Here is a 15,580-nt window from a genome sequence, read left to right on the forward strand (position 1 = left end):
CAGTCCAGCAGCTTCAGTTGGTGCAGAACATGGCTACCATTAGTAAGTGGTGCTTCTAAATGGGACCATATTACATCAGCTCTGGGCAAACTGTGCTAGTTTGTGCTACTAGTCCAAATGCTAACTTATATAGTTCTGAACTACTTGGGTCTTAGTTACTTGTCCCAATTAACTGCCAGCCCATGCTTTAAGATCTGCTGAAGAGACTCTTCCCATTATCCTCACAGCAAGCATTGCTCATTCGATGATCACTTGTGTCAGTTATGGCACCTCATCTGTGCAATTCCCTCCCAAGAAGTGTGGTTGGCTACCTCATTACTGAGTTTCAGACATGGCTTTTAAATAAGTCCTTTGGGACCAAGTTAGTTGTTTATGTATACTGTGATGGAATTAAGATCTCTACTGTGGTCACTGTTGCATTGATTTGATGTGGGGTTACTGGCTTCTGCATTTAAGTTTTGCATTTTTAATGGGTTACTATTTATTGTATGAACCAAATATCATTTTTATTAGCTTAATCAGCTATATATTTAAAGTGTGGTTTACAAATCAAATAAGCAACTTTATTAGCTGTGTTATTTAGTACCAGACTTACTAAATAAATTCTCTCCAACAGGTTTAATTTACCTCCAAAGGTTCACTCTTCCATCATCTCCCAAGACAGACGGATGCCAGCAACAACAAAAATAGTACCAATTATTTTAGACTGCAGTCCAAAACACATTTACCCACTGAAGATAATGTGGGCTACTTCTGAGTAAACCTGTGCAGGATTGTGTTGTTTATGTGTTTTGTAGTGGTTTTTTTTTTTTAAGGCTCTCAAAATGGAACCCTATAACTGGCTTTTTCACATTACAAATATACTACAGGGTGTGACTCAGTTACAAGGAAAATTCAGTTACAACCCATTCTCAGCCATGCTTACCCAAGAAGCAGACTACATTGATGTCAAAGGGACTTGCTTCCAAGAATATTTTCTTGGATTACATAAACCCAAGTGTTCTGAGCCACTTTCAAGCAAGAATGTGGAATTTCTGGTCCTCCAAAATGTGCTCCCATCATCTTCATTTGCCTTGCTGGCTGGGGCTGTTGGGAGTTAGATTCCAATAACATCTGGAGGCTCCTCATCACTGCCTTTAAAACACTGAACAGCTTTATTGTAGCGTAAGTTTTTACAGGAGAGGCAGGGAGCCTCATTTTCAGAGAACAAATATGGTTTCTCTCCAGGCCCCACACTCCTTGAGTACTTTGACCTGACCAGAATGTCTTTTAAGCTGTGATCATGCCTCTTGCTTGCCTTGAAGGGAGTTTGTAGAGGTGCATAGTACAGTGGTACCTCGGATTAAGAACTTAATTCGTTCTGGAGGTTCGTTCTTAACCTGAAACTGTTCTTAACCTGAGGTACCACTTTAGCTAATGGGGCCTCCTGCTGCTGCCACCATGCGATTTCTGTTCTCATCCTGAAGCAAAGTTCTTAACCCAAGGTACTATTTCTGGGTTAGCGGAGTCTGTAACCTGAAGCGTCTGTAACCCGAGGTACCACTGTATAGTTGTATGCATAAGCAGAAACCTCCAACTTTTGCGTGGCTGGAATGTATCCTACCGTGCAAACATAGGAGCTGCATCCATTGCTGTGCCTTGCTGTTGCATCTGGCTCCATCAACAATGGGAATGCAGCCCTCATTAAGGAATGTGGTGCTTGGGCTGAAAAAGGCCGCCACCCTGCACTACAGCCACAGATCTATCGCACTGCAATCCTATGCCTTGCCTGCTCCGGTCATTTCCCAGCGAGTTCAGTGGGACATAGGCTGCAAATACACCATACACTGAATAGCTCTCCCCCGTCCGCAGAATCCTCGGAACTGTGGTGTATTATGGGTGCCGGGAATTGTAGCTCCATGGGGGATAAACGAGGGTTTCCACAATTATTGGTGTGTGTGTGATGTGCTTTAAATACAGGGTGCGTACACCACCTTACTCTCAGTTCAGTGTGTATGGTTGCAACCTGCAAATCATGTACTAAAAGTTAAGTATAACCCACCCTTTATCCATACAGATGACAGGGTGGTGTTATAAAGGTGATTAATCATGCCGAAACAATACAGGGAGTGTGTGTGGAGGGGAACATACACCGTGAATCAACAAACCAACATCACCATCAAAGAAAGAAGCGCAAAGCTTTTGGGTTGTTGTTGTTTTTTTGGCTGGGATGAATCATGGAGCGTGCGTAGGACTGCGGCCCGAGCAGCACCCTAGGGCGCGAACGCCAATGCAAGGCAACCTTCGCGGGTGCCCGCCGTGTGGAGCGAGATCCGTAACGTGTGAACGGCCAACCTTTCCCCCCCTCCTGCCCGGGAAAGCAGGCAATGGGTAGCGGGGGAAGGGCGGCGCTTCCGCTTCGCCTTGAAGAGGAGCCTCCTCCCCCTTCCCGGGGGTCATCGCGAGCGGCTGCTTGGACTTGTCGCGAGCGCTCATCTCCGTTTCCGCCGCTGGGGCAGGAAGAGATGACGGGCGACGGAGGCGCTTGAGAGGCAGCCAGGCCGGACAACCGAGCGACCGACCCCACCGGCCGCCATGGCGGAGGATTCGGAGCTGGAGAGGTGAGGCTGGCAGGTGGGGAGAGGCGCCGGGGGGGTGGGCGGGAGAAGGCGGAGGGTTACTCCTCGAATAGGCGGAGGTGCGCAGTGGTGAGGCTCCAAGGTAGGCCTCAGGAAAAAGGGCTCCATCGTTGCGCTGCGCAGAAGCTGCTTTCGTGAGTCGGTGGGCGCCTGTCTAGAAGCGGAACCAGCGCCTTGACTTAAATCCAACGGGGAGAAGCGAGCGGTGTGGGGGGGGGGGACCTCGGCAGGCCGACTTTAAAAAATACCGTTTATTACGTAATAAACATGGTTTCCCCTCGCAGGCCGGCCTTGCAATCCTGTATACGTTGCCTCCTTGGAAGTACGCCCTGCTGAATTCAACGGTGCTTACTCCCTGGTTGGGCAGCGTGTCTAAAGCTGCAGCTTTTTTCGGCCCTTTATTTATATTTATGGCGGAGCGAGCTTCAAGACAGACTTTGGAATGTCGAGGTCTCGCATTTTATTGCCCTCCCTTCAATCTTCCGCACAGCAGTGACTTTTTTATTAATTATCGCTATGCATCTCGAGTACTTGAGTACACGCCTAATATTTGTTATTTTGTTCGTTTATTTCGTTTATATCCCACCCTCCCGGAGGAGCTCATGGGTGGCAAGTGCATGTGTAGTATAATAATAATAATAATAATAATAATAATAATAATAATAATAATAGCAAATACGATAAAAAATAAAAATACGTTTAAAACTGTTAAAAAAGCAACGGAACATCTGTAAAAACAGATGTAACCGAACCATATGTCTGGATAAAACTGCCAAAACGGAAGTGTTTTCAGCGGGTGTCTAAAAGTGTTGCCTGCCTAACATCAATAGGCAGAGTTTTCCAAAGTACATTATAAAAAGGTAAAGGGTAAAGGGATCCCCGACCGTTAGGTCCAGTCGTGGCCGACTCTGGGGTTGCAGCGCTCATTTCGCTTTATTGGCCGAGGGAGCCAGCGTACAGCTTCCGGGTCATGTGGCCAGCATGGCTAAGTCACTTCTGGCGAAGCAGAGCAGCGCACGGAAATGCCATTTACCTTCCCGCCGTAGCGGTACCTATTTATCTACTTGCACTTTGACGTGCTTTCGAACTGCTAGGTTGGCAGGAGCTGGGACAGAGCAACAAGACCGAGCAACGGGAGCTCACCCCGTCGCGGCCATTTGAACCGCCAACCTTCTGATCGGCAAGTCCTAGGCTCTGTGGTTTAACCCACAGCACCACCCGCGTCCCAAAAGTACTTTATAGGTACTGCCAAATGCAGAACATTCACTTCTTGGACTTCTAGAAGTGCAATTTCTGCAGTTGAAAGTGATCAAAGTCTGTGTGGGGCAGTGGCGGAGCTTGGGTCTCAAATTTCAGCAGCACCCTGTGCAACACCAAAATTTGGTGCCCCCTCCCCACATCTCATGCTCCATTCTAAAGCATAGTTGCAGCATCCCTGAGGCTCCGCACCCCATGCGACTGAACCAGTTGGGGTCTCCTAAATCCACCTCTGTATGGGGTAAGTAAATTGGTCCCAAGCCATTCAGGGCTTTGTATACTAATAATAACACCTTGAACTCAGCCCAGCAGCAAACTGGCAGCCAATGTACAGCTTTAAGCACAGATGTAATACACTGGCAGATTATTACTCCTGTCAGCAATTGTGCTGCTGCCTTTTGCACTAACTACAGCTTTCAAACGGACCACGGGGGAAGCCCCTTGTGGAGTGCATTGCAGTAGTCCAGTAATAATAATAATAATAATAAATTTTATTTATATCCCGCCCTCCCCAGCCGAAGCTGGGCTCAGGGCGGCTAACAACAATAAAACAATACAAAAGTACAACACAAACAACACTCTAAAATCATTCATTATAAATTAATTAAATTCAAGCCACTGGCCACCATTGGGCCAGAGCTCCGCGAAGATTGCCGAGGGAGGCAGTCAGGCTGTGCCCTGGCCAAAGGCCTGGCGGAACAGCTCTGTCTTGCAGGCCCTGCGGAAAGATGTCAAGTCCCGCAGGGCCCTAGTCTCTTGTGACAGAGTGTTCCACCAGGTCGGAGCCACAGCCGAAAAAGCCCTGGCTCTAGTTGAGGCCAGCCTAACTTCTCTGTGGCCTGGGACCTTCAAGATGTTTTTATTTGAAGACCGTAAGTTTCTCTGTGGGGCATACCAGGAGAGGCGGTCCCGTAGGTACGAGGGTCCTAGGCCGTATAGGGCTTTAAAGGTTAAAACCAGCACCTTAAACCTGATCCTGTACTCCACCGGGAGCCAGTGCAGTTGATATAGCACCGGATGAATGTGATCTCGCAGCGAAGACCCCGTAAGGAGTCTCGCTGCAGCATTCTGCACCCGCTGGAGTTTCTGGGTCAGTCTTAAGGGCAGCCCCACGTAGAGCGAGTTACAATAATCCAGTCTGGAGGTGACCGTCGCGTGGATCACAGTGGCTAGGTCAGGGCGAGAGAGGTAAGGAGCCAACTGCTTAGCTTGGCGGAGATGGAAAAATGCCGCCTTTGTTATAGCTGCAATCTGCGCCTCCATGGAAAGGGAGGTGTCGAAGATTACACCCAAACTCTTAACGGACGGTGCTGGCACTAACTGCGCCCCCGCAAGAGATGGGAGTTGCCCCCCCAATCCCATATCGTCCCGTCCCAGCCACAGGACCTCTGTCTTCGAAGGATTTAGCTTCAACCGGCTCCCACGTAACCATCCAGCCACAGCTTCCAGACATCTGGTCAGTGTGTCTGGGGCCGAGTCAGGATAGCCATCCATCAACAGATAGAGTTGGGTGTCATCGGCATACTGATGGCAACCCAGCCCAAAACTCCGGACAAGCTGGGCGAGGGGGCGCATAAAGATGTTGAAAAGCATTGGGGAGAGTATCGCACCCTGAGGTACTCCACACACCAAGGAGTGGCGCGATGACAATTCCCCCCCAAGCGCCACCCTCTGTCCCCGACCAGAGAGAAACGAGCGCAGCCATTGAAGGACTGTGCCCTGGATCCCCACGTCGGCAAGGCGGTGGTCCAGAAGTTCATGATCGACCATGTCAAAAGCTGCTGACAGATCTAGAAGAATCAGCAGCCCCGACCCGCCTCGATCCAGCTGTCTACGATGATCATCTGTTAGGGCAACCAGAGCTGTCTCGGTCCCATGACCAGCGCGGAAACCAGACTGGAATGGATCCAGAGCCGATGTTTCATCCAGAAACCCACCAAGCTGTTCAGCAACCGCTCTCTCAATCACCTTACCCAGGAACGGAAGATTCGAAACCGGGCGGTAATTGGATAGATCTAAAGGATCTAATGATGTTTTCTTTAAGAGCGGGCGCACCACTGCCTCCTTCAGTTCCCCTGGGAATGTCCCCGTGCCAAGGGACAAATTGATGATATCCCCCAGGAGGGCCCGCACCTCGTCTGGACACGCTCTAATCAGCCAAGACGGGCACGGGTCAAGAGGACAGGTGGTGGGCTTTCCAGCTCGGAGGAGTCTGTCCACATCGGCTGGGGATATCCAGTCAAAGTGGTCCAATACTGGACCCGAGGACAGTCGAGGGGCCTCCAGTTCCTTTATTGTATCCAAATTGGCAGGGAGGTCATGGCGGAGCAACAAGACCTTCTCCGCAAAAAAGCTCGCAAATGCCTCACAGCCGTGTGTCAAATTGTTATTTAAGTTTGGCTGTCCTTCAAGGGACGTTAAAGACCTGATTATACTAAATAATTGCGCCGGGCGAGAGCTAGCGGATGCAATGGAGGCCGAGAAGTAAGACTTCTTAGCAGCCTTCACCGCCATCTCGTAGGTTTTCATAAAAGCCCTATAAGATGTTCTTGAGGCTCCGTCACGGGCACCCCGCCATACTCGCTCTAGCCGTCTGAGGTCCCGCTTCATTTTCCGGAGCTCCTCGGTAAACCAGGGAGCCCGGTTTCTGCGGGGTCGCAGAGGGCGCTTCGGTGCGATCTCATCGATGGCTGCCAGGAGCTGGATATTCCAGCCCTCAACAAGCTCAGTCAATGAGTCGCCAGGGGGAGCAAGGTCCCGCAAGGCTTGGCGGAATCTATCAGGGTCCATCAGCCTCTGCGGGCGAGCCCAAATCGGCTCGGCACCTAAGCAGGGTGGGGGTGGAAAGTCAGTACTGTACTGAAGTTGACAATGCCCAAGCCACTGTGATGAAAAGTAAATTCCATTGAGTTCCATGGACCTTACCCCCAGGTAAATGGGTTAAGAATCACAGCATTAGCATAGCAGTATTTGGTAGTAGTTGTAGTGAAAGTATATAGAATAATTAATGTGGTAGTAGTAGTAATAATAATGTCAATATATTTAAATATTTAGGTATTTTTCCAGTACAATCTTACGCATCTTTACTTAGAAGAGTAAACTGCTCAATAGCTCTTACTGCAACATCTTGGTGTGCTTAGAATTGCAGGCTTTGTTACTTTGAGCAAATTGATGTTTCTAGATCAGTTAGTGTGGACTCTCATCCATGCACGACTGTTGAGGTACAGGAACTCTGGCATCAGGTAAAGCCTTGGCTATTCACCCAGACCTTTGCAGGAGTGTTAGGTCCAGTTATAACCCAAAAAGCATGCAATGTATTTGCCTTGTTTTAGGTTGGCATTTATTTATCTATCTTGAAACCGGCTCTTGCAGAGTGGCTAACATTCATAATAAAGCCGAATTAAACACAAACTTAAAATCACAATTAAAACCGCATATCAACAAAATATAATGGGTATAACAGTTAACAGCATGTTAGATCATGAAGAGGTAACACCATTTTCGTTTAGGTTCTGAAGGCATGCAGCAACAAATAAGTTTTGAACAATGTTCCTGAACAATGCCAGTGTAGGGGGCAACTGACTTCCTATAGGGAGTTCATCACTAGGGTGCTACTGCCAAGGAGGCCCTGCATGATATGGTAGCCTTGTGGACTGCGCTCAAAGGTACCACCAGCAAACCCTCCCCAGGCAGTCTTAAAACTTGGGTTGGCTGGTAGTAAGGAAGGTGATCCTTCAAGTACTTTGGTCCTCAGCCATTTAGTGCTTTGTACATTAGTACCAATGCCTTGAATTGGTTCTAGTAGCTCACTGGCAGCTAGTGCTGTTCTTTCAGGATTGATGCAATATGATCCCATCTCACTGTGCTCAACAACATCCAGGCAGTGGCATTCTGCATCAGCCACAGCTTTCAGACCATCTTCAAGGGAAGCCCCATTTATGCTGGCCATTTATGTATATTTTATTGTTACCCACTCTGGAATTCCTTTTTGAAAGACTTTAAAGGAAGCATGTGGGACCAATAGGTGGATCCTGCATGGAAACAGATAATGTGCTAGATGGGAGTCCTAAAGGATTTGGCATCCATTTCAGGACATCTTGAAGCAAAGCTAGTAGGCAAGCCAGCAGTTCAACAGAGGTTCTCATATTACTTGCCTCATGGCCTTAAAATACTAAGATGTGATTCAGAGTTCTTCTATGGGGCAGGGACAGGCCCATTCTAAGTGTAGCATCCTCCTGTATTCCTCATCTTTTCCTATTCACTTTGGTTAAGTGCCTGGGGAATAATCACAGCACTGCACTCACTTTATCACCTTGGACAGTTATCTTGGCAGTTGGGATTTGGAAAAGCCTCATGCAAGGCCTAGGAACAGGAGGCTTAAGAACTCCTGGGGAGGTACAGAAGCTAATGGCATAAGAAGTCCTAAAGCTGGATAAGGGGAAAAGGAGAAAGTAATTGGGGCTGAGAGGTAGAAGCCTTCAAAGAAGGATAGCAGGATGGAGGGATTTAAATCAAAGCAATTTAAAGTGGCAACGGTAAAGACCAATTTAAATCAAATTTCCTCTTCATAACAGCGTATGTTTGTTAAACAGTGGTGCAGAACTGACCATTTTAAACTGTCTTTGATATGTTGACTGAATACAGTGGTACCTCGGGTTAAGTATTTAATTCGTTCCGGAGGTCCGTACTTAACTTGAAACTGTTCTTAACCTGAAGCACCACTTTAGCTAATGGGGCCTCCTGCTGCTGCCGCACCGCCGGAGCACAATTTCTGTTCTCATCCTGAAGCAAAGTTCTTAACCTGAGGTATTATTTCTGGGTTAGTGGAGTCCTGTAACCTGAAGATTCTGTAACCCGAGGTACCATTGTAGACTTATTTACTTCCATCTATTTGTTGCACTGAACACTTTTTGCACGTTCCCTTTCTTTAAAGCATTCCCATTTAGGGAATAAATAGTTATAAATAAATAAATAAATAAATGGAGTGAGATTGCTTCCATCCCCCATTGGGTGCTGATTCTTTCCATCCCAGTTTCGGTCTTTCCTCTGGATAAACTGCTGTTTGAAAAGAAATGGTTGTATCTTGCAGGTCTGTATGGCGACTTGTGCAATTTAAGCTGTTAAAGAGAGAAATGGGTAATTGAATGAGGATAAACACCCTTTAAATGCTTACTTTACAGTTTCAGTTTGTTTTGATTCTAGAACAGTAGCTTTAATGAGCTTGCAGTGGGTCAGTAGTTTGCACTAGCTTTCTTTTTCCATCAACAACTGCAAAAAATAATCTGCCAATACTGAAAAAATTGATCAAATTTAATTATTATTTTTAATCTCCTTAAATGTTTAGGAAGGCAGTGGAAGAACTTCTAACTGAGGCCAAGCGTGGGAAAACCAGAGCAGAAACTATGGGAGCCATGGGCTGGTAAGTTATTGAAGCTAAACCAATCTTGGTGTTTTTCTAAAATACAATTTTTGGGGGGGAAACAGACACTGTGGCTGCAATCGTAAATATGTTTATTAGAGAGTAAGCCCCACTGGACACGGTGGGAAATATGTTATATTGAACATGCATAGACAGCATTGTTAATCTTCCGTAACTGAATTGGATGATAATCTTTTGCTCTTTTATGTTAAGTGCACATGCAATAAATTCCATTGAAATTAATGAGAATTAAGTCCACGTAATTCCTGTTAGAGCAAACGTTCATTTTTCTGAAAGCAAACATAGTCTGTTACAGTTAGTGACCATGGACCATGCTAGGCAACATTTTTGCACTTTCCTGGCAAAATACTCCTATGTTTCTGTGCTGTTGAAAGTAGTAGAACACCCCAGTGCATAAGCATTCCATTAGTTGCTTCAAGAGGTGTCCAACTCTGCCACCACTCTTCCCCCCCCTTTTTTTTTACCATTTTCCTTATCCTTTGAGATGCCTCAAGAAACCAGCAGAGCTTGTTTCCTCTCTACGGATTATCCCAAACCCAATGTGGAAGCAAGCTCTTCTAGAACCTCTTCCATCTCGTTCCCTTTCTCTAAGATAAATAACGGGCCTTGAGGCAGGGGAAGAGAAAGGTGGCTATGTCCAAAGGTTCAAGGTAAAGTTGTCAGAGATTCCTAACAGCAACAGTGTGATTTGATGAGCAGCATAAATTGGACTTCTAGCAACTGCTTAGAAATGTAGAATATGCAGGGTTTCTTAATTTTACCATATTGAAATAATTGTTTCAATGAACCCTACTGCTTTAAAGCCTGTTCTTTATCAAGGTCCCAAGTTCAAAGCATTCTTGAACTGCGTTTCTTATTAACTTGCTTTGATGGGCAGTGACTTTCTGAGGTCTCAAGCAAAAGTCCTTCCTAGCTCTGCTTTTTAGCTGGAGATGCCAGGAAATTAGCCCGAAACTATTTGCATGCAAATAATGTGTGCTACCACTGGCACACTTTTTTTTTTTTTTTTAAGAGTGGACTTTCTACCATCTCCAGAGCACTCAAGCAAAAGGAGTATTCATGTAGCCATTTACCAAAGAGGAGGAATGGCAAATGCCAACAAGGCACCACCAATACTCTCAACTCTTTAGCATTTTAAACTGTCTTGGGGCTGTGGAAGACAACAATAGAATACAATTTGTAGCTCATGTGATGTTTTTCTCAGGTGTGTGGCTGTGAAATCTGTGTCATAAAATATTACCATGTTATCTTAATATATATCTCCTCTGTATAGAATCTGGCTGTTGCTTTGAAGCCAGTGTTACAAGGCAAACGTCTTGATTGTTTCTTTCTGTACTCCAAGTTTACACTAGGTGGCATGCAAGGAAAGCCAAAAGCGTGCATAGTTGAGCTACTTGATTTGGATATTCGCAGCATCTGTGCCTCTTGTGTGAGATATTTATGTTGTTGCTTTCTAATACAGGATGAAGTGCCCTCTTGCCAGCACAAATAAAAGGTTTCTGATTAATACTATTAAGAACACATTGCACTCCCCGAAGGAGCAAGAGCAGGGACAAAACCACCAAGAAGACGATAAGGAATCTGAACCAAACCAGAGCAGGGAGGAAAGCAAGCCAAACAGACACAGATCCCACCCATACAAACCTAGCTTTCGGTCCAGAAGAAGGGTAAGCTCTTCTCCTCCTAGGCACCACCGGAACAGGAACCAGCACTCAAAGGACAAGCATGAACAGCGATCAGGCAAATGAGGAGGAACCCGTGCCATTCCAAGAATGAAATTAAACACTGAACTGTTTGGGTGGGTGGGTGAGAATGTTTAACTATTTTGTAATAGAGGGCATTGTTCAGTACAGATGTCCATGTTGGCAACAGCTTTTTAGAGACAAGCAAATCCCACTTCTCATGAACTTTCTTTGAGGAGTTCTTGTATTCTTTAAAGTTGTCAGTATCTTCCTTCTGTTTCTCCCCCTGCCCTCCAGTCTTCAACCAATTAAAGTTGTTACTTTGTATAGTTGTAACATGTTTAGTGCTTTGCACAAACCGTTTGGAAACAATTTATTTAGACAAATATACAAGGAAGTGTATTCGGTACATGGTAAGTTATTTTGCTTCCCAATTCCTTCAAGGAAGCTACTAAATCTTAGTTTGAAAAAGCAAAAAAACTAAACAAAAAGATACTCCAGGTACAGAAAATGTGATATGCTTCTTGGCCTGCACATAGATGAATTTGAATAAGTTTACTGTGCTTGTAACCTGAAAATGACTGATGTGGAACCTGGATATTACAGATAAGTAAATGCAGGTTAGGCAAAATGTATATTGGTAAACAAACTACCCAGACTGAGTGACTCTTTCCATGTGGGAACTCCAGTGCCCACATGGAACTCTGCATGAACAATAGATCCTCATTCACTTCAAACTTGGGGAGAAGGCATCAGACATGTTATCTGTTTGTGTGCACAGAATATTTCCCAATGCTGAAGTGAATGCTGGCACCCTTTTTTGACCTAGAGTTGTGTGTACCCTTGGAACCTGTGAAATCACAGCTGTGGGCTGGATCTGAAATTGGATTTCATTGTTTTGCATCCATTGGTGTAAATGATGATTTGTGAAGGATCAATAATGCAACTGCATTGGGACATCTCTTGAATGGCAATGGAATGAAAAGTCTTGAGGGATACATTTTTCATCACAAATCGCTGAATGCTTTTGCAAAACAATACAGACAATTGCCACCTAAAGTCTGACTGCAGTCTAGTTACAGTTGTATTGGTCAAGTTCTCAGTGTTCCCTTACCTGCAGATAATTGATCCTTGTCATTTCTCTATTGTATGGAAACATTAACATTTAAATCCTTAGGCAAAGTTGTTTGTATGGTTAAGCTGTTTTCAACCTTGGGTAGTTTTCCTGAGTTAACATTAAACTTGAACTGTGTTACTAAAATGCATTGTGTACATTTCCTTTATATGTTAACAGATTCATAAGTCTTTGGGAATTAATACACATTCTGTTGCCAAAGATAAACAAAACACATATTCGGTTTATTAAGCGTACTGCAAATGGTCATCCTAGAACTTGTTTCTTGGGGGGGGGGGAGAAAAAGAGGTCTTAAGCTTTGAAATGTTAACTTTAAAATAGTTGTTTTAGTACAGTCTCAGTCCTTAATGTACTCAAAAGCACTTAATAGCATAAAACAAGCCTGCTGGCTCAAGCCAATGACACCTCTAGTGTCATTCTGCTCTCACAGTGACCAGATGCTGATGGGAAGCCCCAAACAGGACTAGAGAACATAGCATTATTCCCACCTGTGAATCCCAGCAGCAGTACTAACCACTCTGGCTGGGAGTCTCTGATAGCCTTCCCTTCTATGAATTTGTCTAATCCTCTTGTAAACAGGCCCCAATTAACTGATTATGGCAACAAATAAACAAGAAGCTAGCAATCTTCTTAACCGAGTTAGTCAATGTTTTTATATTATATGGGCAGAAATAAATCATTCCTGTTACTAGTACCTTAAAATTATAATCAGTAATAAAGCTCTGTACAGATATTTAAAAACAAGGCAGTCCCTTGGCCACAGGGTTAGGATCTAATAAGACTCAACACAGAAGGAAAAATGAATGGGGAAGGAAGAGGGAAGCCAGCATGCTGACATGGGTATTTACTTGTTTTTAATCATTCTATCCTGCATTTCATCCACTAGAGCAGGCTAACCTGTGGCATTTTAGATGTGGATTACAGCTCCCGGCAGCCTCAACCATCTGGAATGGTGGGAGTTGTAGTCCAACAACAACTGGAAGGTTACATTGCAGGAGGTTGGACTATAGATTACCCTTGGGGTCCCTTCCAACTCTACAATTCTATGATTCTAGGTTGGCTACCCTTGCAGTAGGGGAACTAAAAAGTGTTAACCAAGAAGAAATAGAAAGTAAGGTGGTTGTTTTTAAAACAACAACAACACTATAGTACCGGTAATTGACTGCATTAGGAATGGTTTATTGGTCCAGCCTTCTCTCTTAAAGAGCCAGGTCTTCAGCAGGTGCCTGAAGACACATAGCAGCATATCATTATTACACAGCATCCACTTGACAGCCAATAATACCCTGTTCCTTTTTTCTCCTGCTGAATCTCGGTCAAGGAGACCCAAAGCAGGACCTTGGATATTGAACGGAGAGTATGGGAAGATGTTATGAAAGGAAAGCTCAGATTTATCTCAAAGGGGAGGCACAAAAAAATGAGAATAATTTTAATAGTGTTGGAGAGACAATAGGGTCTTGAGGGCGAAGCTTTCAGCACTAATGTTAAAATGAAAATATAAAAGAACAGGCAAGGAAAACCAACCACTTTTTCACAAGGTGAAGATCTGGAAATATGAAGGTAGGAATCAGCACTGCATTCGTTTTAGGTGTTAAGAACGTAAGATACCTCTGGATCAGGCCAATGGCCCCTCTAGTCCAACATCCTATTCTCACAGTGGCCAACCTGATGCCTGTGAGAAACCCGCGAGCAGGATCTGAGCATGTCTCCTGTGGTCTGCAGCAACTGGTATCTGGAAAGGCTGAATGCATGTATCCAGAGTTCCTTGTATTAAAATGAGAAAACCCTCCATATAGGTTTGTGCAGGCTTTGTGTATGTCTTTGTCTGCTAGTGCAGTTCCATATCCCATTAAAGCATAGGGAGAAACCGCTTGCAGGTGACAGAACTCCATGCATATATGGGGGTCCTGGGCCAGATCATTGGGTCAATCAAAGCTTTCCAGAAATACTTAATAGGTTACCCTAGGAATGAGACCCTCTGGCAATGACTTGAATATGCTGTTTGCTTGCTGTTCCAGTATAACAGACTACTCTGTAGTTTAAGGCCGGCTTAATCTATTTTAACTAGTTGCTTTTATCAAGCTAATTCTGAAGCATGTGGATTACCTGCTTTCGAACACAAGCTGTACTGTAGGAGAATGTGTTTGATTCAGCATGTTGCTTTGTGTTTTTCCCTGAGCTGATAGGAATTTCCAGGACCAGCTATTTGCAGGCCATTTCCCATCTACAAGACTAAATTCTGAAGTCCTATGGTGTTCGTAATAACTATTTAAAAAATATAATGAATATGCAAGCAGGATATGTACGTACACAAAACAAGTATAATTACTAATACATAAGATGAGCATGAGAGATCAGGCAAGCACCCAGACAAATAGAGCTAGACTTTAAAAGCAGAGCAGGAAAACCTTTAATAACACGAGGGCCATGTTCCCTTCTCAGTAAGTGGTAGGTGGGGCAAAAGTGAGCAGAGCAATGAATGTGAAATTAATTGGTATACCACCAAATACTACAATATAAAATGGCGGTATTCAATATATACAATACAATATATTTTATAAAACAATATACAACAGTGCATACAATAACACAAAGCACCATACCAGAAGGCTGCAGTTGATGCAAAACAGTAGCTAAGCTGCTTGTGGGGCCAAACTACCACCAGCATGTGAGACCTTAGTGATGAGATTTGCACTGGCTGCCAATCTTCTACCTAGGCAAGTTCAATATGTTGACACTGACATAATAAGGCCCTATACAGCTCAGAATCAGGTTACTTGAGAGACCACCTTATCCCTTATATATCCAGGAGGTCGCTGGTCTAATCCATGATTGATGCACGACAAAATGGGGTCAGGACGGTTCCACCAACACATATCAGTCACAGCAACTCGCTGATCATTGTGGTCCTCAGCAACTTCGGTGTGTTTGGAGATGCCAGCTAAGCAGTGTTCGAATTCACAAAAGTGAACACGCCGGACTAAATGGCTTTTGTATGAAGCAGAAACACAGCTGCACTGTAAATGGAAGGGGCTATTAAAGGTAAAGTATCTCCATCAAGTTGCCATTTGCAGGTTTCTCTCCACCACCACCCCCAACTTATAAATATATCTCATGTATTTATCTTCCTGGGATTTGTCTTTAAAAGGAAAAAAGCAGGACGGAGGTGTCGGTAGAATGGAGGTCATAGAAATATAGTTCCTTTTTATTTCCTGCCTGGGATGTCAAATAGAATCTTCAGGCAGGTGGTTGAATTCACAGACTCTTTAAAAGGGAATATATCGGTCCGAGGAAGACATTGCTTAAGGAAGGGGGGGGCGGGTAGCTGTCAGCGAAACCCTGACAACATCAGCTGCTTGCTAGCAGAAAGGCAAGCTAATCATGGCAACTTTTTCCCCCTTTTTCTTTTTTTTTTGCAGACATGCAGCTGTCCAAGCAATAAGGTAAA

The 15,580-nt window shown here is 44.6% G+C and overlaps 1 protein-coding gene across 2 annotated transcripts; it reads left to right on the top strand.

Moving 5' to 3' along the window:
• The first annotated feature begins 2,425 nt into the window (after nt 1-2,425).
• POLR1D (RNA polymerase I and III subunit D) lies at nt 2,426-12,258 on the top strand. Of its 2 annotated transcripts, XM_053385945.1 has the most exons (4): nt 2,426-2,600; nt 7,016-7,117; nt 9,220-9,294; nt 10,778-12,258. In XM_053385945.1, the coding sequence occupies exons 1-4, from the start codon at nt 2,575-2,577 to the stop codon at nt 11,061-11,063; spliced, it is 489 nt and encodes a 162-aa protein (XP_053241920.1). In that variant the 5' UTR covers nt 2,426-2,574; the 3' UTR covers nt 11,064-12,258. The 2 variants fall into 2 exon arrangements, with proteins under 2 accessions (XP_053241920.1, XP_053241921.1); XM_053385946.1 differs by lacking the exon at nt 7,016-7,117 and having other exon boundaries at nt 2,430-2,600.
• The last annotated feature ends 3,322 nt before the right edge of the window (nt 12,259-15,580 follow it).

This window comes from Podarcis raffonei, chromosome 4 (assembly GCF_027172205.1).
Source record: "Podarcis raffonei isolate rPodRaf1 chromosome 4, rPodRaf1.pri, whole genome shotgun sequence".
NCBI lineage: Eukaryota > Metazoa > Chordata > Lepidosauria > Squamata > Lacertidae > Podarcis > Podarcis raffonei.